This window comes from Lonchura striata, chromosome 1, assembly GCF_046129695.1.
Source record: "Lonchura striata isolate bLonStr1 chromosome 1, bLonStr1.mat, whole genome shotgun sequence".
Taxonomy (NCBI): Eukaryota; Metazoa; Chordata; class Aves; order Passeriformes; family Estrildidae; genus Lonchura; species Lonchura striata.
In genome coordinates this window covers 35,409,949-35,433,674 of record NC_134603.1, presented here as the reverse complement: position 1 = coordinate 35,433,674, position 23,726 = coordinate 35,409,949, and the positions used below count along the sequence as shown (strand labels likewise).

The window sequence follows — 23,726 nt, the reverse complement described above, 5'->3', positions numbered from 1 at the left end:
TTTAAGCTATAGTATTTTATGCATATTTTTAAAAAATAAACGTGTGTACATACTTTTAAATGCATACTAACTCCTGCATCAGAGGAAACATCAACTGTAACCCTGCTCTAAGTAGAGCAGACCCTGTGCACAAGCACAGGAATTATTACCTCCTTTTCCTTAGTGGCATCTGTTCTAAAGACACATTAGCCAAATATGTAAAAAACACACTAAAACAGCATTTCATTACCATGTTTCTACTAAGCTTATAACCTTGACACAGGAGGTTTCTAAATAAAAGAGGAGATTTTTCTTTACCCAAGACTCAATTACATCCCAGACTCTACCAAAAGGAGATTTATGTAATTTAATCCCAAAAATTTCACTTCTGTAGTAATTCTGCTTTTGGATGTACTTGCTCAGTTTGCTTGCTATGCACAATAAAATGATAAAATTAATTGTCCACTCATGAAATTTCAAGGCTCTGATAATCTCTGAACCCTTGGGAAGGTGATGGAAAAAATCTGAAGGTGCCCAGGAAGGAAGAGCCCAGATTCACAAAGAGAAAGTCATGCCTGAGCACTCCAGGAGCCTTCTACAATGAAATGACTGGTTTTACTAGGAAGGGAGAGCAAATGGGTACTGTCCATTGACACTGGCCTTACACAATCCTCACAGAGAAACTGATGCAGGACGGACTGGCTGACCAGATTGTGATGTGGACTGAAAACTGGCTAGATGGCCAGGCCCAGAATGTGGCAATTGAGGCCATGAAACCCAGCTGGAGGTCAGAATCTAGCAGTGTAAATCAGGGAACAACATCAGGTCCTATTCTGTCCAGTATCTTTGTTAAGTATTTAGGGCACAATGGACCCTTAACAAGATGTGCAGATACATAGATACATCAGACAACTGTGCCAGAGAGACCTCTACAGGCTGGAGAAATGGGCATCTCATTGAGTTCAATAAGGGCAAGAGCAAAGACCTGCATCCGGGGAAGAACAGCCCCAGGCACCACTCAGATCAGGCACAATTCCAGAGTGAGCAGCTGCAAAGCAGCTTGCAAAGAACCTGTTGGACACAAAGATCAGCATCAGCCAGCAAAGGGCCCTTGCAGCAAAGGTTACTGATTATCCTGGGCTGCATTGGCAGGAGCGCTGCCAGCAGGTAAAGGGAGGTGATCATGCCCCTTTCATCAGCAGTGATGAGGCCTCACCTGGAGTTCTGTGACCAGGTCTAGGCTCCCCAGTACACAAGATGCATGAACACACTGCAAAGTCCAGAAAAGGGTCAGAAAAATGATTACAGGACTGATGAGAGAAGGGAGAGAAATCTGGGACAGTTGAGTCCAAAGAAGGCTCAGGGGGAGCTTATCAATGTACATAAATACCTGAAAGGGGCGCAGAGAGGACTAAGCCAGGAGCAGACGCAATGGACTCAGGAAACACTTTTCTACTGTGAAGGTGACTGAGCACTGGCAGAAGCTGTCCAGCCAGTCCAGGTTGTAGAGTCTCCATCCTTGGAGATACTCAAAAGCTGCCTGGACTTGGTTCTGGGCAATGTGGCTAGGTGTCTATGCCTGAGTAGACGGGAGCTGGACCCATGACCTGCAGAGGTCCTTTCCAGCCTTAATCACCCTATGAGTCTGTGAACACATATCAAGAAGTCACCAAGTAAATTCAAATAGCAATATGCATGGAGCACATCCATTTTTATCTATTTGTGGATTTCTAATCTTTCAGGTTAAGAATATTTTAGAAGATAGGCTTTTATGTAAGTGAAGCAAGAATTTATTTAACTTTCCTGCCAACTATTTTCCTTACACATTGTGTTCCAAAGAGTTATGCATGACAGCTTACATAATTTTAATGCATTTGATATTTAGAAAGACAGATTTCAGAAAATTCCTGCTCTCATATTTAGACTCAAGAGTTCACTACTGAGCCCTAAATTGTTTTATCCCTAGACATCATAAACTAAAGGCAAGACTAGATGCAAAAAGGAAGGCATCATTCTCAAAGTCACTAGAACTTGTCAGTTCTAATGCTGATGTTTTTACCTTCATAGAATAATCCTTGAATTGTTAAGGTTGGAAGAGGACCCTGAAGATCATCTAGTTCCAACCCTCCTGCTGTGGGCAGCAACACCTTCAATTAGACCAGGTTACATGGAGCTGCATCCAACCTGGCCTTGAACACATTCAGGAGTGGTATATCCCCAGCTTCCCTAGGCAACCTGTTCCATCTTAGCTTATAGCAAGATTGTATTATACACAGTAATCACAGAAAAACTATTGAGATTACTACCTTATAATAACAATCTAGAAACATTTAATACAAAACTTAAAAATCCAATAGTTCACTGGTTCAAACATGACACTGACTTTAGGAGAACACTGCTCCCAGGTTTCTCACTCAAAATGTAAAATTTCTTTGTAATTAGTGTGATAACTGTATTTGGTAAATAGAGTATAAAGCCAAGATGAGATCACACAGGCAAACTAAAGGCAAACTAAATAAGTATTTTAATCTCAAGTAACTTCACAACAGAGATCAAAAAGTCAGTGTATATAAGCTCACTCAGAAGTTTACGCTGTTACTCTCTTATCAGAATCTGATGTAGCTCAAGAGTATTCAATTTGTAATTTATGGATCAATCTCAGCCTGGTACTGATGGGCCTGTTTTCCCCAGGGTTGCTCATGAGTAACAGAACCAAAGACAGAGAGATCATTCTCAGCTTCTAGGTTTAGAATTGGGCATCATTTGCATCTCAAGGCTGACCTGTGGGGCTGTCCTGTGCAGAGTCAGGAGCTGAACTTGATGGTCCTTGTGAATTCTCCTCCAACTGAGGATATTTTACGATTCTCAGCATACAAGAGAGAAGATCCACAGCTCGTTTTTCCAAACTGAGAAACCTCTGTGAGAAAAGGGCAACCAGAGGCAGCCTCTATGACAGAACTCAGGACTCGGAACTCTCTTAAGATCCAAGCAAGCAAATCAATACAGGAGAATGGTACATTTGCAGTACACCACTTACATAACAACACTTTTCACATAGAGAGTGACTGCACTGTATGTATTTTCAGTTGGTGTGGCCCCATAAGTAAGGGAGCACGACATATAGCCTTACAAGTCATGGACAAATGCTGTCGTATACCAAACAGAAAAGGTGGATGTGCACTTTACGGCTCATCACTATGCTCCTGCTCACTAATACCTGGGAAACCACACAAAGAAAAGAGCAGCTCTGAAAAAGCAAAAAGAAAAGTAGCTAACAGTGGTGAAGCAAAGATAAACTCTAAACACAAAACTAAGGAAACAGATCTTGACATTTTAAAGTTAACTCAGGTAAAATTTCCTGTATTGACATCTCGAGGATTTTACATAGTAGTGGAAAGTAGAAGCTTAAAATGCAGATCTGTAAAGAGAATCCACTACACAATTCAAGTCTAATAAACATGAAGAGTTTTAAGCCCTAAAATATCTTCATTATCCAAGTTAAGGCTCCAATATTTGACAAGACCTCGGCAAATGCCATCCTAAATAACCTATTCATAAATTAAAAGTATAAACAACTCTCTGACTTAACTTAAAGTCATGGAAGAATTCTAAATCACTGAATGTAACAAAGGACTGAATATGTAATTCTTCATTTTAAAACACTAGTTTGAGAGACCTCATTTACAGAATGATGCAAGCACCTTTCCAAAAAGTTAAGAGAAAACCTATCATCACATAGAAGCAGACATTTTAATTTGACCCCAATCCTCTTCATACATGCAATCACGGTCCCTATATTTTTCCCTAGGATCCTAAGCAGTGATATTTTCAACCATCATTTTATTTCCATAACAATCTTCATTCATTGCAATACATAGAGTAGCCCATATGACACAAAAAGCACAAGTAAGAATTTCACATATTGACACAAATTCTATCACTCTGTTTTATCACTGTTGGGCAAGTTCAAGCATATATGCACTGTGCATATATGCACTGTTGGGCAAGTGCAACATTTAAAGTACACACACTAGAGATTTATCATTTAGTAATGAGTAATAAATGGCTAGTCAACATATACTCAGATCACTATGCTTTAAGACCACTGATATATTTATTTCCAGGTGGACAGTTTCTTTTGTAATACATTCTTCCTATATTTAAAGACAGAAGTTGTTTCCAGTAACTAAAGGGAGCAGTATGCTGCAAAGAGTTGTTACATTCTGTAAGAGGGGATTGGGAAATCACTAATCTTTGATTTTATAAGTGAGACACAGTGATTGACATGGTTTTGATGAAAACTTTAAGCATGAATGACAAGCCTAAAGAAAGAGCATGGTATTAGAGAAAAAGCAGTCTGTTTCAAGACAGTTATCTGATTTAGCTGCTTTTCTGCCTGCTCTGCTCCAGTGCCAGGGCAAGATTCTTTCTTATCTCCAAGAATGCTGCTCTTTCCTGTAAGTTTTTGAATGCATCCCATAATACAGTGGGCTCACTCATAAGCACATGACTGCTCTCCTGACTTGTCCCAGGCAGCAGGCACGTTATTTGAAAACAATTTGAAGAGTAGCGTTACTTCAGCGCACACCTTCTCAGAGTCCCAGTATGGTGCTACTACCATGCTATACCTCACATCCCTCTAGCTTCAAAACACAGCAAAGACCAGATAATATAATAGAGCAGCTGACAAAATGATTACCACCTGCTTTCTGAAAAGAAAAAAAGTCTGAATCCTGAAGAATACAGACAGCAGGATCCTTGTCTTGGTCAATAACAATATAGAAAGCATAGTAATGAATTAACAACAGAAAAACAATTTGAAGGTGTAGAACAGGAAAAACAAGAGAACCTGTGGGACTGGGCAAGCTTTAAGTGACAGAATAAGCAGCAGCACCATGGATCGTCAAACCCTAAAACCAAGCAGGTGGACTGCTCAATGAACCTATACACAGCTTGAGTACAGTAGTGTTATGTGCCTACACTCCAGTGGTATCAACCACGTGCTCCAAGCAGTTGCACCACAGAAACAAGGCAAGGTCACCCAGATTTTTCCTAGATTGCTCCACAGAACTACAAGATGCCTGTCACTTGGCAAGCTTTCCACATACTATTCATGTCAGAGCTGTGACAATGTGACCAGGAGACACTAAACTAAAAAGTCTGTAGTAAACAAGGAAATCTGATGTCTTAAGGCTGATTTTGTACTAAACAAGACACACTCCACTGAAATTAGGAACGAGGATTGGATTTCACAATGCCACTTCCAGCTCAGTTTACATCATATACTTACTGACCTTGAAGATGTACAGAAACCCCATGAAATTGCTGGGATGTCCTGAAGACTATGACAACAAATAAACAAAAAAGCCTGAATATTAAATAAGTTGCAAATAAGAGTAAAATCACAGTACAATCCACTAGCTGCTGTAAAATCAGCAACTGTGATATAATTTAAACATTTAGCAAATTGATTAATTAGCCATACTTAGAACATTTTCCTGATTCATTCTATTGTCCTCTGATCTCAAGAGAATGAACTTTCAAGAATGGGATAATGGATTTGAGCATATGCCATATGCTTAACCCAGCTATTCATCCAATTTTGTTAAACTCTTGCTACTTATACATTAAATGGAAAATCAACTTTTGATCTTCCACAGCTTGGTATCTACCATATGGACATACTCTACATTAAAAAAAAAAAAAAAACAAACGCCCCCCCAAAAAAAAAACCCACAGGGCCTGTTAATTCTAAACTCAAAAGGCTTCATAGCAGCATTTGCTAGACAAGAGTCCACATAAAAGACAAACTCCATGACGTTGAATTTCACAGTAGCTAATTCCAACATCTTGCCTGCTAATGAACAGCAATAATTTCATGGATGGCAAAAATCATGTTTATTATAGGGTCTCAACAAATTGAATTGGGGCTAAAAAAATATCTTAAGGGCAACAACTGTCTCTGATCCTTTACAAAGAAAGATACAAAATGTTGGCATTAAAAATCTAGTTCTTCCTGGGAATGATGCTATGTGACCATGTAGAAGTATTGGTAGTACTGAAATCAGTCTCAGCACAGAAGCATTTCAGAAACATCTTGAAGGAAGCCAACCACTTTCTTGTGTTATCAGCATCCTAACAGCACTAAGTATATAATATAATAGCAGTGGATTATAGTCTATAATTATCAGAAAAATCAATTTAGATCTTAAAATCTCCACTGTTTATTCTAGTTTTCAGAAGAAAGGTTAATCTGATTATTTCACTGAAATTTACAGGAGAAAAGTTAAAAAAAAAAAAAAAAAGAAAGGATTTGAAAGCTCTAAGATACAGGCTTCCCTAAACAAAGCCTGTATGAATAATAAGAATTAAACTATAGCAGCAAACTGTCCCAGAGAAAAAAGAACGCAGGTTTAATCTATGTAGACCTATCTAAGCTTTGTATTTGATTAATTTGCTAATATAGTTAATAATAATTCAGTAGAGACTCAAAGTAGGTAACTATTGAAACATCTTGTTCTCCTTAAACTACTTATTTATTAGCAAGGAACTGACTTATTTTTAAGTAAGCCAGTATTAGCAGCTTCATTTCTAGTCAAAAGGACTGCAGTCCCCATGCAAAATAGGTTGAAGCATACAACAAAGTTTAAAAAAATGTTGTGGGAACTTGATGATGTACTGTATAAATACAGCATGTGCTAACAATTTTAATTTGTTTCAAGTTACATAGGACTTTCTACTGCAAAATTCAATGGAAATCCTGCCAAAAGATATTGTAGCAGGTACTGCAAAACAACAAAGTATCAAAATATATTCCCGGATAGAAATACATCCAGCTGAGAATCACATACTTTAACATAATTGTTCCAGAATAAAATTCACTTCCTTCTGAAATTAAAGCTTCATCCAGAAACTACTAATGAAGGCTGTATCATCATTAGTAACTTCTCAGGCATTTCCCTCTGCAGCATTTATTGCCTGTAATACCCAACTGAAACCATGTAAGTTCTAATCACACACCAGCACCTTACTATGTTTATTGATTAAGCAGTACTTAGAAATAAAAAAATAAACAGGTAATCCACTTATGGTTTCTAAGAAAAAAATCTGCAATTTTTTTGGGATGCTCACCATGAAGGACAAAGACCAGGGACAAATACCACCTGTGGACAAGGTCACTGTAAACCAATTGTAGACATTTGACACTGGCCAGGGAAGATGAGAAACCTCAGAGTGTACTAATGCCCTTTTTGTAAGTAAATGACTCCAGCCTACAATACTGTCAATCCTCACCTGCACTAGTATTACATACTTCACCACACAATTTGTTGCTTTGATTTCAAGGCATCTTAGCTCTTAATTTTAGTAAGCATCAGTAAAAGTTAGCATATTGAAGAATCTACCTCAGCACCTTTTCTTGTAAACTTAATAGTAACCAGAAAAGGTCACTGTATTCCTGAAATGCTTTCACTACCAGCTGATGACAAGGTTTATCAAGCATTAAAGGCATCTTGTGTTGCCATCTGCCAATCCACTTGAATCTCTACCCTTCCACATAGGTACAGAACTGCACCACAGATAGAAAAGAAGTTGCCTTTTGGCACACCATGTCAGGCAGATCATGAGGTGCTAAGTTCAGCATTATAGTATTTGTTTCCTATCTTAGAGTCAGCAGTTATTTAAATATCAGCTTGGATTCTATAATTTTTTAACATATCATAATATTGTGTCTTACTCTGTAAATCAGTTCATTTTTTTTATAATCAACATTTCTGAGTTCCATATTTGTTTCAATATAAAGTCTGCAAAAAAAAAAAAAAAGGAAGTAAAACATCTTAAGCTTAAATAACTTCCTAAAATATTTAACTCCCTCTTCCAGCCAATTTCTAAATAAAGAAGAAACGGGCTAAGACAGCCTATTGAGCACAAAAGGCTTTTAAACAGATGTGTTTTTAATAAAGTTATTTTTTATTTAATAACCTATTCTCAGTTTTTCAAAGTTCTCTATTTTTTAAATTCTACAATACTCATCACAATATTTCTTGCCTACAGTGAAAAGCAGCTGGCTCATTTTTAATTTCCCAACTGATTTTTTTCCCCATTTAAACAGAAAGCACTCAAAGCAATTATGATTGTGGCCCTCCCTCTGTCAGAAAAGCAAGAATAATTCCTATTTACCTAGTAAGAGGTACTGAAAATTCCCTTCCAGGCTTAGGAACCTACGACTTGATAACTGTACATAAATCACCACTGTAGAACTTAGGCATCTCAATGGATAAGTAATTACTTTAATTGCTTATCATATTCTTAAGCCAGTCATTGCAAACCAACCAAAGACCATCATTTTGAGGAACTAGCAGGTACTCTTTATAAAAATACTGCATTAACAACTACTTACTTTATTACCTCAGTATTTGACAATTAGTTTACATGAAATTCTCAAAATTCCAAAAGAAGGAATATTTCTATCAAAGAAAAGAGGCAAAAGAAACTGTTGAAATGCAAGCAAGCTCTGTCGTGTCAGAAAAAGTTTTGCTCAACTGCAAGTGCCACACAGAAACCAGTAACAAAAGCTCTGCTGTTTCATGGAACCTACAAATGCTTTGACATAGCAGAGTAAAAGCTGCTCCATTGAACCAGTATGTACTAAAGTGGTACTCTGAAAAATCCATGGAAGCACAGATCATGGATTACAGTGAGACATCAGGCAGTGTAAAGCTGCACAACCAACAGTCCTGACAGAAGTGCCAGACATCAAGTGGAACATTGTGAGGTAAAAGCAGTAGCTTGAAGAACAAAGAGCAAAACTAAACTGTATTTCTGACTGCAGTCAAAAATATTGTAATATAAATTACACACACGACAGAATGGAAAAAAATAGAAAACACAAAATCCAAAACTAGATATTGACACCTAAAGTGTTGAGTACAGAAATAGTACCAATCATCTAGAGCTCACTAAGCAAGTTGCATGCAATTAGAAATGATGACTGTGTAATGTCTCTGACTGCAGAGAGGTCCTGAGATAAACAAAAAAAATCAAAACACTCCACTAACATCAAAAGTACATCTTGTAAGGGCACAGAGAAAACCTCTCCATTGGGTCATGCTTTTGTATTTATTTGTAGTCAACTCTACATACAAACAGTAAGCTTATCCTAAGTTGTACCACTCAAAACAAACCTAAAGAACTATTATTTACATGACTGCTAAGTTGCATTAACCCATGCAAAATATAAACTCACAGTAGTATTTCAACATGTAAATTGCTAGTTACATTTGATTTGCTGATAATCCAGTGTTTGACTACTCTTACAATTGACATTGATCTTTTCAAGACTTGCAGCCATAAGATTCTCCCAGAAATCCTATTACATTATTACTAAAGTCTAAGTTAATGCCAATATCATAACAGTAGGATTTTAACTAATGCTTTTTGTGTTTTATGTGTCATCATTTGTTCCTGTGCCTGGACCTCTGTATTGAGATTGTAACTTCCTATATGGTTACTAACACAGAAATACACTAGAGGAAACAACGACTGCTGAACCCAAGTTGTTAGTTGTTTTTTTGTTTATTGGTTTGCCACAAACTAAAAGAGCAGAACTTGTACTGAGAACATGCCTACCTAACTGAGGTAGCTCACAACATTAAACCCTCTCCCCTAGATATAACCTCCTTCAAATACCAGGAAGTCTTTGATAGACAAAAGGAACCTTCCGTTACTTAGAACAAATAACGCAGCATTTTAAAAGATGCCTCCTATATTTTGTAATATTTCATTATTTTGTTTTGGGGGGAAGGGGCAGAGGATGCTTTGTCAAAAGTAACTTCAGAAACAATCTATTTCCAAAACTTGTACCATTTAGAAAATATACAACAAAAACATTCTTTAAAGAAATTCAGGGTATCTAGGAGAGAGGGGGATATTAAGCTACTTTGCTTAACAATGCTGAACAGAACAGCCTGCAGGCATCTTCCTGCTGTGACCTTCTATTATTAACAAACACATTGCTCCACCAATAAATTCACTGGAGCCCCACAGCCCAGAGATGCAGCAGCAACCAAGGATGGCATTTTATTGGGAAAAAAAACAGGAAAGGAAAGGCCAGGAAAGTTAACATGGAACAGACAGAGGTATGTGTATTATTCTTCCTTCAGGTGATAAACTACAATTTGGAAATAGTGCCTAAAACCAAAGGTTTTGGAACCTACTGCTCACATGAAAATCCAAGGCCTAGGATAATCACATTTTTCTCCAAAACCACAATTTCTCAGTGCAGAATCACAAGAACTGTAGAGTTAAAAAATTATTATGCAACAGAATCATGCTTCCCATTGCCCAATCTCAACTGTTTCTCAACTTTGACGTGTTAAAGAAACCCCACATGCCAAGGATTGCAAAAACATCATTACCAAATGATTCAGGTAGAGAAAAATAAAATCTCTACAGTCTATAAAAAGCTGTTTCCTTCTCCTTTCCAGATCAGAATTTAAGTATTCTACTTAATAGCAAAAAACTAAATTTCTTACATTTAATGCATTTGTAACTGTAATTTCTCACAAAGTATAATCTTGAAGCTATATGGCAAATTCTCTTTAATCATCAGTATCCCTTTAAATACATAGTTTGCTTACTTCCTAATTAATATATGACCTTTGCCCTGTGTTTTTCCAACCATTCATCCTTTCACAGAGGAAGATAGTATGCCACACAACAAAAAAATTATAAAACTATTGTGATGCTACATCCCTACTATTTTAATTTCAACAAATACTACCTGAAATACTTGGCTTTTGCCCTTTTTTTTTGGTCCGATATCATAAATTTAAAATTTGCTGGTTTCAATGAATAATTAAATTTTCAAAAAGCGCAGGTAATTAAGACGACCAAAAATTAAAATTGAGTAAGAAGTCAGCAATTATAGACTGCATGTATTTTACCAGATCTGCATGGGACTCTAATTAAACACATATTAATTGCCCTAATCTTCTTAGGCAAGTAATAAATTGGAAGAGCTGATTAATGCACTGGATTTAGTTCAGCTTGTTAAATCTGACAACTGGCAAAGGAAGACTATCTTGAAAAGCTCTTTTAGCTAAGTAATTGGAATTTTACTCTCAGTAATTTGCCATTCTATAATAAGAGCTATTTAGTACATTGACTCTTCATCAGTGTTTTTTTTTAAAGACATACTAGTTATACTTAAACAGTACCATTATGCTGCTCATAAAGATTATGAAAAATATGAACTTTGACCTTTATTGTCCATCAAAAGACACTTTCACTCTGAACACAAATTAGTGTATTTCCTTGTAGGCAATAAATCTTAATTAATTTTAATTCTAGAAGCTGCTAATAACATTTTAGAAAGCCCATATGGACACATTAAGTCCTCTACACAATTCATAAAGCCAGCAACTATACCAGTTTTCAATATTAAATTACTGCTGATGACTGCTGGAATACAATGAAACATCAGTATTCAAAGAGCTTCAATCTCTTCTACCCTTTTTTACCTATTTATGCAAACACTTCTGCACATACACATGATAAGAGAGTGTAACATTTTTGCAATATCAACCATAAAAAAAAGGAAGTTTGGAAACCTCCAGGTAGAGATTTTAAAGGCCTGATCTATCTCCAACACAATTGCTTATTCCTAGCTTATAACATGGAAAAATGCCTCAAGTTTCACTTAAAAATAAGCAGACGTAGGTGAACAAAATAAAAATCTCCTTTGCTAAGGAAAAAAGCAGCAAGTAAAGAACAGAGAATTGGAAAATTTTTATACTTGAGAAATGTTTTGAAGTATTCCATGAAAGCTGAAACAGCTCTTCATATGTCCTAGAAAATGTGAAAGTATATAGTCTTTCACATGAAGAAGCTTAGAAAGTCATGTGTTCCAAATCAAGTTCAGTCAGAAAACAAATCCTAAACATAAAAATATCTAGCTGCCTTCAAATTTTCATTCTGTACTCCTCAGAGTTGACATCCCATACTTCTCCTATAGAACCTGTAACTTCCAGGATCTACTCTTCTGTTAGCAAAATCTAGTGTTCATATGCCTTGAAAAAATCAGTCATAGTGAACCTGAAACCTATTCTTTGCTCCTTAAGTGTAGTATCAACTAAGGAGTCAGTCAGACATCAGTTTTGAGCAGCAACATGATTTTCACAACTGAGCTTTAACACTTAGAATAAGCAAAACAGCAAAAAATTGATCAGATAATACTATGTCGATAGATGTCGAACTCGGATGTCTCAGGTATTTCTTACTCACTGTTCATGATGCAGTGCCATTTACTGCTTATCACTGAGGTCAGTAGCACCTGAGAAATTCTTTACTGTGAGGGTGGTGGGGCATTGGCACAGGCTGCCCAGAGAAGCTGTGGATTCCCCAACCCTAGAAGTGTTCAAGGCCAAGTTGGATGGTGCTCCGAGCAACCTGGCCGAGGTGTCCCTGCCCAAGGCAGGGGGCTGGAACTAGATGATCTTTAAGGTCCCTTCCAACCCAGGCCATTCTACGATTCTATGACTGGATAAACAGTTGGCACTCAATTTCAACTCTCATCTTCAGTAGTCTTCATGAAAGAAATAGTCCTTTGCCATCAACATTGAGCTTAATTAAGTGGAATAGCATTTTCCCATTGGTTGTGTATTGAAATAGAAGGGTTGGGGCTTCTGCCTAAGGTTACTATGTACTACTACAAGATTCCATCAGTAGAAAACCAATTCCAACTACTTTCCAGATGATGGCGTTGACCATTTAAAGATCTGTTAGACTTGTTATGAGCTTGTTATGAGCTGCACTTAGGTTATCAGAAAAAAATCCATATCTGAACCTGAGGTCTCTAACACAGAAACCTTCATGGCTTATAAAGAGCCCTCAAATTTCAGGATTTGCATAACTGACAGCAAAAAAAAATGGAATGCTAAAATACCTCAACTTCCTAGCACAGCATCAGTTCACCACTGCTGAACATACACTTAAGTTTGAAATATGATAATTATTCAGTTTGTGATTTGCCTGTGCTCCATTTCATTGCTTGAGAAGACATAGCACAGCTTTATCAGTGGCAGAATACATTTTGTTATAAATCAGCACTGAACATTTAGATAACATTATTTAGTTAAGTGAGAAAATGGACAGTGAGAGTTGAAAAATCCTTAGTGAAAAGGAACTATTCAGATGGCAGGATGTGCATCATCTGTCAGGAGCAAAAAGCCAGTGACTACAACTTCTGGTCCAAAAGATGCTGGGCTCTGTCTCACTTGAAAGAAAGATCAAAAGCAGGAAAAGCAGAATTCTAACAAAAGTTCCTATTTTTTTTGTATAATTTGTTTGCATTTCTGTACCACATTGCAAAAAAAAAATAAATACCAAATTAAATTCTGAAAATAATAAAAAATATTTTAGATAGAGCAATGAGTTAAATATACAGATTCTGGAAAGTACATGGGAACAGAGAGCATGAAGTAATTTAGACCAAAACATCTATTAATGTCTAGTTTCAGTTCAACAGACTACATCATCTTCTGCTAAACTGAAATAAATTAAAAGCTAGAACCAGCATTTTGTAAAGCAAATCAAAGACAGCAGAGACCTTGTTTTCTGCCCTATAGATTTTCTAACAAAAAATCCCACAACCCAAAACCTAATTGTGATAAAAACAAGTCTACATTTATCTTCTCGGCACTTTTCTACCATCTTTCCCCATATTTATGCAGGCAGTACAAAACTCATCTTCAGCATTTCCTGTCAACATTAAAACCTAAAATCCTGACAAGCACATGACAAAGTCTTGTGGTGGAAGATGCTATGTATTTAAATTTTCATGATATCACACTTTCCAAATGTTACAAGAATACAAATCAAACGTATGTTCTTACTGTTGCCAAAGAGCTTTCTAGAAAAAAAAAAAAAAAAGAAACACCTACAAGTTTTCCCGTGTTCATTGATTTATCTCTCATTTTCTGCACATATCTGAACTTCGCTCTTTTGGCCCCTGAAATTGAAATCTAGGAAAAAATGTTGTTGCAGAGATTTCCATAAAATTCTTTAATGTTTCCCAAGTAATATTTGCAAGCTACACAGACTGATAATGAACTTCCACTCCCCTCTCAACTTTTCCAGGATGTCTCTGCAGTCTAAATAGACATGTAATCTATACTAAAAGTACGATCTTTTAAAACACATGCTTCTGTTATTACCTAAAGGTTTCAGGTCTTATTGTTACTATAAAAGTAGCAAAGACTTCTGTATATTTTACTTAATTATGCTGGTCTTTAGAAAAGGTGAATATCATAGGACTGAATTCCATTTTTCTCTATATATATCATATTAGAACACCTATCACTTCAAAAGTTATAATTATGACATATTTTTAAAAAATTGACACATCTTATAAATTTTAGTAACTTCATTCATTTTTCTTTTTAAGACACATTTTAAATCCTTGTGTTTTGCGTAACTGGTGAATCACAAGATGACACTCAGGCATAATGCTGAATTCCACGCCAATACATACCTGTCTTTAGCTTTTGTACAATTAATGAAGTCCTTAAAGGTAAACAGTAGGAATATTTCCGAGATCACACAGAACTTGAGTACAAACATCATTTCCCCTCCTTCAGGTTCACATATATAGATAAGGAGTGTCAGAAAGAGGGAAATACAACAATAATCCTGTAATATCCAATAATAATTCCGAATCCTGGGCTGCATCAAAAGCAGCATGGCCAACAGGTTGAAGGAGGTGATTCTCCCCCTCTACTCTGCTCTTGTGAGATCCCACCTGAACTGCTGAGCACAGTTCCAGTGCCCCCAACATAAGAAGGACACAGAAATATTAGAGCAAGTCCAGAGGAGAGCCACAAAGTTGATAAGAGGATTGGAGCAGCTCCCTTACAAAGTCAGGCTGAGGATGTTGGGGCTCTTCAGCTTGGAGAAGGGAAGGTTGGGTGCAAACCTCATTGTAACCGTTCAGTTTTTGACAAGGCCTACTGGGAAACCCGAGTGGGGACTCTTCATTTGGAACTGTAGCAATAGGACACGATGCAATAGGCACAAATTAAAAGAGGTTAGATATTAGGGAGAAATTATTTACAGTAACAGTGGTTAGGCACTGGAACAGATTGCCCAGTGAGGCTGTGGGTGCCCCAACCCTGGCAGTGTTCAAATCCAGGTTGGATAAGGCCTTGAGAAACTTGGTCTAGTGGGTAGGGACTAGATGATCCTTAAGGTCCATTCCAACCCCTTAACATTCTGTGATAATAGGACACACCACCAAGAACTGGTGGGGCTGCGGGATGAAGGAACTAGAAATGTCTAGCCTTGTGTTTTTCTAAAAGAAACTCGTGCATCTACAGCACAAGTGACAGAGATTCAACTAATATATTAAAATAATCAAAACTTTTCTATTTAAATATTTAATATACAATTCCACTTGTATTATACCCTGCTTTATATAATTGTTTTAAACATTCATCTGAGACATCTCAATGCAGCAACATGACTTTTCTCCTCCCCCATAGAACTGCTCCTCCCATCTCCAAAGTCCAGAGCTCCAACAGAGCACTACTAAACTGTGTAGTTCAGATAGTTTGATGGCAAGTTAATGTCTGCTATGACAGACTAATCTTTGAAGGAGGCTGTTGGGGTTTCTTTTGAATAGTGATTCACCTTAATCACATAAATTTCTGTTAAGTGCACACATGCTTCATCTTCAGTGTGCATGTACAGAGATCTTCCAGTAGTCAAAGACTCAGCAGTTAGATATCTTGAGAAAATCCAACAATCACAAATTTTAAGAAGCATAACCCATTTGACACCTCATACAAAGATATCAGAGACCACTACAAACCTCATTAATTTCTACTCCATCTACATGTTCTCCCAACACAGAACTGCAGACATGTACACCCAAAAATACCATGAAACAAATTCCCTACCTAAAGGTAGGGTTCAAAGAATAAATGTGGCAGATGCCAAGCTATTTCTTTAAATGCACTACTGCAAGGTAACCTTATAAAATGATGAGAAGGATTATAAGAGAACCTGAAGGGACAAAATTAGTTAGCATGTAACAAGGCAAAAAAACCTTGTTGTTTGGCAATTGACCTGCAAATTAATATTTCTTGACTACTTCAAAATACCGTAAAATGAAAATCATTAATTGCTTGCAGTCACATAATTTCCAGAAGGAAATATTAGAAACTTAGTATACAAATTCAGTCCAAGTTTCACTCTGCATCACAATTATATGTTTACACTGTTTGGATCCAACATCCCATTGTAAACTTACTTTTGTATTACATTCTGTAAGCTGAGCATCATACCCAATTCACTTTTCATCTTTTCTCTGTTGACACGGCACTCAGCCAAATAGCGGAGAGCCTAAAAGAAAGAGGACCACAGATTAGCAATACATCCAGTACATTGCCAGTCATTTCTGTCAGTGCACATCTGCAAAACAGTCACAGAGGTAGTTCTAGTAGGAAGAGAAAGAATTATCACTTACTACAAAAATAAAAAAAATTATATTATTTTTATAAATCCACAAAGCACAGAATATCTAATCTATGAGAATAGGTTGAGAGACTGGGTTTGCTTATACCAGCTGAGAGCCTAAGGGACAATCTAACAGCTGTCTACAGCTATGCAAAAAGCTTTTACAAAGATGGTAGAGCCCAACTTTCCCCTACAGCAGCAGACAAGGGGAACAGCCACACATTGTAGCTTGGGAAATTCAGGTAAATCAGGTATTATAAAAAACTTTTTTCCTCTGAAGGTAGTACAACACTGGAACAGACGACCTAGTGGAACTGCAGAATGAACAAGACAAAGCTACAACTGACCTGATTGAGTGCTGGTGACAGTCCCAATTCAAACAGGAAACTGAAGTGAATGACTTCCAGAAGTCCCTTCCAATACACTTATGTGACCTGAGATCTAAAGTAGTTTTTAAACATGATGCTTCCAGTACAATTTCCATCAATTCTGTGGGCTCCCCCAGTACTAGAAATAGAAACCTCACCACTACTAAGTTCTTACTGTCCACAAAAAGAGGTCTAACACATGTGTAAGCTTTTGAAGACTAATTGCAATGTCATCATTCCATGCAGGAATAAGAAGATCAGCAGCACCAAGCTTCTTAGCTTCCTGTGACCTAAACTGGGAAATTGCACTTATTTGTTGCTCAAGGTTTTGTTTATTTGACTTTCAAGGTAGATTCTTTGCACAACTTTACACTATTGACCCCAGTTAGTAACTGCATATTGATATGACCTCCTAACATAACACTCTTCCAATCAAAATGTCGGTCCTTCTTTTCATGAGACATCTCTCTATTGTTTGTGCTGAGAAAGTTTTCTTAGAAGGAGCTTCCAAACGTGTTTTACTGATGTAGGTACAAGAACTGCACTTGAAAAATCCTGCAATACACAAATACAATGATTTATAATACGGGGTTTGTGACATAGGGTTAAGAAGTACACCAACTCTTTATATATAGCCATGTAGCAGCTACACTGCACAGTAACTGCTTTAAAAATAACATTCTCCTTAATCCCTTCAGAAATAGAGGACTAATCATCAGGGTTTGTTTTTTTCCAAGTCATCTTCAGCACATATTAGGTAAAATTCACAAGACTATTTTCTTGCCTTTCAAGAAACTCTGGCTGCTGTCTGGCATGGTAAGAACCTAAGATGTGATTTTTGTTATTTCCTGATGCAGACCAGTATCAATAGTTGCAGCTTATAAATGTTGTATATCCATTTATTATCTTACTTTTCAACTCTGGGGAAATACCTAAATGATAGCTCTCAACTAACTTACATGCTATGAAATGTATCCTTGCTGGTGTAACAAGTTTCTCATTTTTATTCTGGCAATTTAGTAAGCGTGCAACTCAGCTGGACAAGGAAAAACCTATTAACAGCTAATTTTTTGAGTCACAGCTCAAATAGTCCAGAGGCATAAGACCAACTTAACTGACCCAACTTTTCAACACTAGGAAGTTCCTATGCCTTCTGCTTCCCACGGGAGATACAAAGGTAACCCTTCAAAGAAGTGAGAACATTTACACTTACTAAATACAGTACACTGAAAGCATAGAGGAAGTTATTGATATGAACTCTGGCTCAGCTTCTGTTCAGTTAAACACTTACCTGTGTTAGCTTTAAGGCTCACATAAGTGAATCCATAAGTAAGTTCAACATAATGAATAGTACTACCAGCATACTTTAACATAAAATACACTGCTGCCAGTCTTGATAAAAATACATCTTTGATGGTTTTTATGTGAAATTTTAAAGTAGTTCCTTAATTTCAGGGTCCTATTAATAAAATTTTAGTCCAAATTTAAGAGGGGAAAAATTAGTAGTGCTGCCTCTGTTACTTCTGATTTTTTTATAAATCATTCAAAACTTCTAACGTTTGAAGTATATAATAAAGAATTTCTGAAATCAAGACTAGAGAAAACCAGAAATAGAAATATATAGAACATCCATATCAATTCTTCATCAGATATAAAGAAAAACACCCTCCCTGAAAAGTTATACAACATATCAAGAGTTAAACATGGAACTATTATGATTCATACAGATTATTACAATTTCAAGTACAGCAATTTCTGAGCAATACGAGAAGAAATTGCAAGTCGGTGCTGCACATCCCTTTATTAAGTACACATTTAATGGAAGATCATTACTTTTAGCTATTTCTATTCAAATGGAAGCACTTTTTGACCAACAGGATGACTACAGAAACAAAAGGACTTATCAGAATGGAAAAATATAAAACCTGAAGTCTAAAAAGTTGGCAGCAAAGATATTTAAACCTTCAGAACCAAAGCAGTTCAAGAACTCATTAACACAAGGAGTCTGAGTAGCAGACCAGAACATGCATTCACAGTAAACTGATCCATTTCTCATTGCAGCCACATCCTGGTCTCTAAATCCTGACTCTTAATCCATTCTAACTGTAGGTTATCACTACATGCAACAACCCATCTGCCTCCCATCCTCATCCAAGACTTCCTTTCAACACAACTTGAGTACTATCGGGGCTGTGGAATACACTGCAAAGTGGATTATTCTTGACAAAACCAGTCCTTTCATGTAGAACTAGTTTTTGTAACATGATCAAGAGACTGATTTGTGAATTTCATGCAGGCAGTGAGAATACACAGCCCAACTAACAAAGGAAGGAAAAAGACAGTGGGACATCCAAACAAGAACTTCTTTTAAGTTCACAGCCTAAGGAAACTACACTATGAAAAAAACCAATGCAACACATTTCCAAAAACAGTAAACTCAAATCTATATTCTCCTACTGAAGAAAATTATAGACTGCCCCATGCTATGGCAAGGCTAACCTAGAAAACAATTAGCAGGACACAGGTTTCCCGGCTTACGGGACTTCCCTCCCAAACAAAAAAGAAATCAAGAGTCACTAAAATAATTTCAACAAGTCCACAGATACCCACTATGAAAGCAACACAAATGAAAAACAGAATTATGGCACAAATAGGTCTCAGTGATATAAAGAATAATGTGTACTTGCCAAGTATACATGTAAAAGCCAGAGCTCTTTGTTCTTTCACATTCTTTACAATTAAATAATGACATAATTGAAGAGAAAGCAGCATTACATAAACTTCAGTAATTCATAATCTTGGAAGTCTAATTCAGCTCTTGAAATTACTAAATTCTGACTTTCGTTTCTCTAATTTCTAAGCAATAAATACATTTTTAAGCTAATATTACACTTCAGGAAAAGAAATCAGGACTTCAGCGCTTATGATTAAGAATGAGAAGAAACAGGCAAAAGCTGGAACAAGTTGTATTTACTACAGATAGATTTTGGGTTGGTTAGTCCTTTCAGGTTTGAGAAGGTTTTGTTTGTTTATAATACCACGAGGCTGTTCAAATGCTGAACAGTGTGCCAGAGAGGTTATGGAATCTTCATCCTTCAAGGTGTTGAAGATCAAGCAAACACAACCATGAGTTGTGATCTGAGTTCACCTAATTTGGGCATGGGATAGGACTACATTGCTTCAGGAGCTTGTTTCTAACCTATCCTATGACTGGATTTTGACTTTTATAAAGTGAAAATCAAGTCCCTGTCCATATTTACCAAGCTCTATGACTTCATCTTAACAAAGAGATTTAAGGGTCCTTACCTCACTCTACTCAAAAAGTGAAATAGCTGTACTAGGGAAAAAATGCAAAGTAAATTAATATCTTTTCAAAAATCCCCTGCAATGTGTCATTTTTAAAATACATGTTTTTTGTTAAAAAGACATGCAATGAATATCAACACGATATAAAACCAGGCATTATTTTTCATGTTTAAACAGTTTCATTTGTAAACTGCTTGTTTAAACAACTTGTTTAGTGAAGTTTAAAAATGCCCTACTAACACAGAAATTTATCCAGAATACTTACTAGTAAAGCTGAATGAACAACCTGAGGGTTGGGATGGTCCAAAAACAGAATAAGACCTGGCAGGCATCCTTGATCCTGAACAATGGCCCGTCTGTTCAATGGATCAGCCGCTAGATCTCGGAGTTGGTTAACCACGGATAGTGCATCAGGCTCCTCACTCATAGCAGAATTCATCTTTTCTGCACCATTCATACAAAATACATGCTGGAAAAAAAAATATATTACTACTATCACAACATTTATCATCAATTAAAACAGAGACAAAAAAAAGGACAAAGGCAATTATTTGTTCAAAACAAAAAGGTATAAAAACTCAAGGACTAGAATTCATGGTAGGTGGATGGAATTGGTAAGGATGTGTGGGTCCTGGAATTTATAAACTGGAAATCTAAACTTCCTGTGCAGAGAACAGATATATTTGGATAATAAGATTTTTATTTGTTTCGTATGCATCATTTCAGACCAGTCAATCTTTATGGAGTCTTGTGTGTTGTTTTTTTCTCCTTACACCAGTGACAAATGTTTTCAATAAATCCAGTCTTCTCACAAGGCACCCTAGAAGTCTATAAACATCCTTCTGTGTAAAGGTGCAAAAAACAAAATCTTTTCAGAGTAGCTTTGGCAATCAAAAAATTTTACAGAAAAATGAACCACAAAAATCAACAAAATACTAACAGTGCATCAAGAACAGTGAACATTAAGCTCTATTCTATATATCAAATAACTAATGTAATGCCATACATTCAAAGGTAGAAAGGGCTTTAGAGGCTGTGTTTGAGTTGTTTTTTCTCCTTTTCACAAGTATCCCTCGATAAAAGAGAGCAAGCAGGTCACGCCTTGCTCCAGTCGAAGTCCAAGCCACCAGATCGATTTCAAAGGAGACGTGTTAGTGTGAGAGTATCAGATTGCAGAGCTGTTTAATAATAACTACTTAACAGGCAACAAAAGCATATGTTTGTTCAGAGAAAATGCTAAAATCTTGGAGTAAAAAAAACAGTTTCCTTGTGCCTCAGAAACTACTAAATGCTAACTGTAGTCCTGGTTGTTGCCAGTACCAACTCAGCCAAGTAACTTTAGGCACAAAAGTGGGAGTGAATACATATTGTTAATTTGTTAAATCACTTATTTACCCCCAAATAAAGAACAAACACAATTTTTAAGCAATCACATTCTTTTAGCATCATTTGCCAACATTAAATAGTTTTTCTTCACTGAAGGTTGGCCCCTGAAGAACATAAATTTACCACACTCATCAAAAAGAATGAACCATAAACATGTGTTTAGATTATGATAATTTCTGAAATTTTCAATGAGAAAAAATGCTGTTAACATCTAAGTCAATGCTTCTTACTTCAGGAGAGTGCTAGAGTGAAAAGTACAGGCCAATTATTAGCTTCCAGACTATTTTTATGGACTATCAGAAATCAAAAAGATATCAACTGGGAAATACAGTAGCACAACCAATACAAGTTTGTGTTTCCAAAGGAAAAACTCTAATATAAAAAGAAACAAAACAAAACCTCAGCAAACAAAACCACCAAACAAAACCAAACCAACTCTGTTGCATGTTATTAAATATTTTCCATAGTACAGGAAGGAACTTACTATTCAAGACTTAAAAATCAAGTCAGGAGTGAAGCTGATGCTAACCAAAGTCTCCGACTTCTTCCAAGCACCAGCTTATTCTTATAATTCTTTCCATCCTGATCACCTTTTGTCTTTTTACTTCTAATCCTCTGAAAAAACCCACCGACAAAACCAAGTTTTACCCTCTCCTATTCCATTAGGCTACACTCATCTGAAGGGAGCTCCAAGAAAGATGGAGAGGGACAAAGGCATATCACTATATGCCTTCACAAAGGCACACCGTGACAGGACAAGGGCTAAGGTCTTTAACCTGAAAAGGGAGCAGGTTTGGATTAGAGAGTGGAAGGGTGGTGATGCATTTGAACAAGTTACCCAGAAGCTGTGGATGTCCCATGCCTAGAAGTGTTCAAGGCCAACATGGATGGAGCTCTGAGCAACGTGGTCTGGTGGAAGGTGTTCCTGCTCAGGGTAGGGGGCTTAGAACTAGATGTTCTTCAAGGTCCCTTCCAACCCAAACCATTACATGATTCTGTTATCCTCAGACTCTTCTCCATCTCTCCTAAGCTTCAACTCCGGAGACAGCTCTGAAACCCTCACCCTTCTCCGCGACCTGCAACAATCAATTCCACTAAAACTCGCGCCCCTGCCCGCTTCCCGCAGTATTTTTTAATTAAAAAAAAAAAAATAGGTGGTCTTAAAAGTTATAAGATATCTATAATTCAGGAGCGTGGCAGAGCAGCGAGCTAGATGCCTGCCCCTGTCCCCTGTTCGTAGCTTTGAGATCAAAGCCTGACCCAGGCACCACAACCCTGTCTCCCCCTCCGCTGTGCGCTGTGGCCGGGGCGGCCCTGGAGGCACTTCCACAGCTCCGCTGCAGCCCTCCCCAGGCGGCCGAGGCCTCAGCCCGCCTGGGACCAGGCCCGGGACGCAGCTCCCCAGGCCGGCGGAGACTCAGCCCCGCAGTCACCGGCAGCAGGAGCTCCGGGATGTGTTTGGAAGGCAAGGGGGGTCTCGGTCGCACACGCCGCCCCCTCACGGTCCTTCCCGGCGCGGCCTGTTCCCCTCCCCGGCAGGGCCGTACCGTCGCAGAAGCCGTCCCCGGGCGGACTCGCAGCTCAGCTCCGCGCCCCCATGTCCCGCGGGGCGGGGCGGCCTGCGGAGAGCGGCGGGAGGAGCACGGGAAGAGGCTCGGGAAGAACCGCGGGATGAGCACCGGAACGAGAGCGTCCGCACCGCCCACCGGAGCCCGCTCTGACCCCGCACCGCTCAGCACCGCGCACCGCGATTGGCGCGTACCCAGCGCGGCCCTCCGCCAATCGTGGGGGTTCTTGTTCGCGGGAGGGGCGCGGTGCAGGCAGGGAGGTGTAGTCCGAGCGCTGTAGTACAGAAACACACCCCTCGCAAAGCTCCATTTGTTTTGGGTTTGTTTTTGTCCAAAGGCGGCTACCACCAGAACTTGAATTTACTGCCCAAATAAAGTGTAGCGTGCTCTGTAAAACAATCTAGAGTGAATCACACCTGATGTTGTATGGACAGGGAGTGTGAATCTCCTGGGTCAAAATCCGAAGCAGGTATTTCCCACCCCACGAGATACCGAAATTAGATTTGGTTTGGTATCAAACCAAGGCATCGTTAAGGCTGAAAAAACCTCTAACAGCACCAGGTTCAGCATCCACCGTGTCATGGGGACCAGGGCACTGAGTGCCACA

The 23,726-nt window shown here is 37.9% G+C and overlaps 1 protein-coding gene across 1 annotated transcript in view; it reads right to left on the bottom strand.

The window, feature by feature from the left end:
* ARMC1 (armadillo repeat containing 1) overlaps positions 1 to 23,286 on the bottom strand; it is a 33,805-nt gene extending 10,519 nt beyond the window's left edge. Inside the window, exons 1-3 of the mRNA XM_021555622.2 lie at positions 23,099 to 23,286; positions 20,431 to 20,634; positions 16,286 to 16,377 (exon numbers count right to left, since the gene is read on the bottom strand). Coding sequence (XP_021411297.1) covers positions 16,286 to 16,377; positions 20,431 to 20,622 — 284 coding nt within the window. The 5' untranslated portion in view covers positions 20,623 to 20,634; positions 23,099 to 23,286. The remainder of the gene's footprint in view (positions 1 to 16,285; positions 16,378 to 20,430; positions 20,635 to 23,098) is intronic.
* Positions 23,287 to 23,726: the final 440 nt, after the last annotated feature.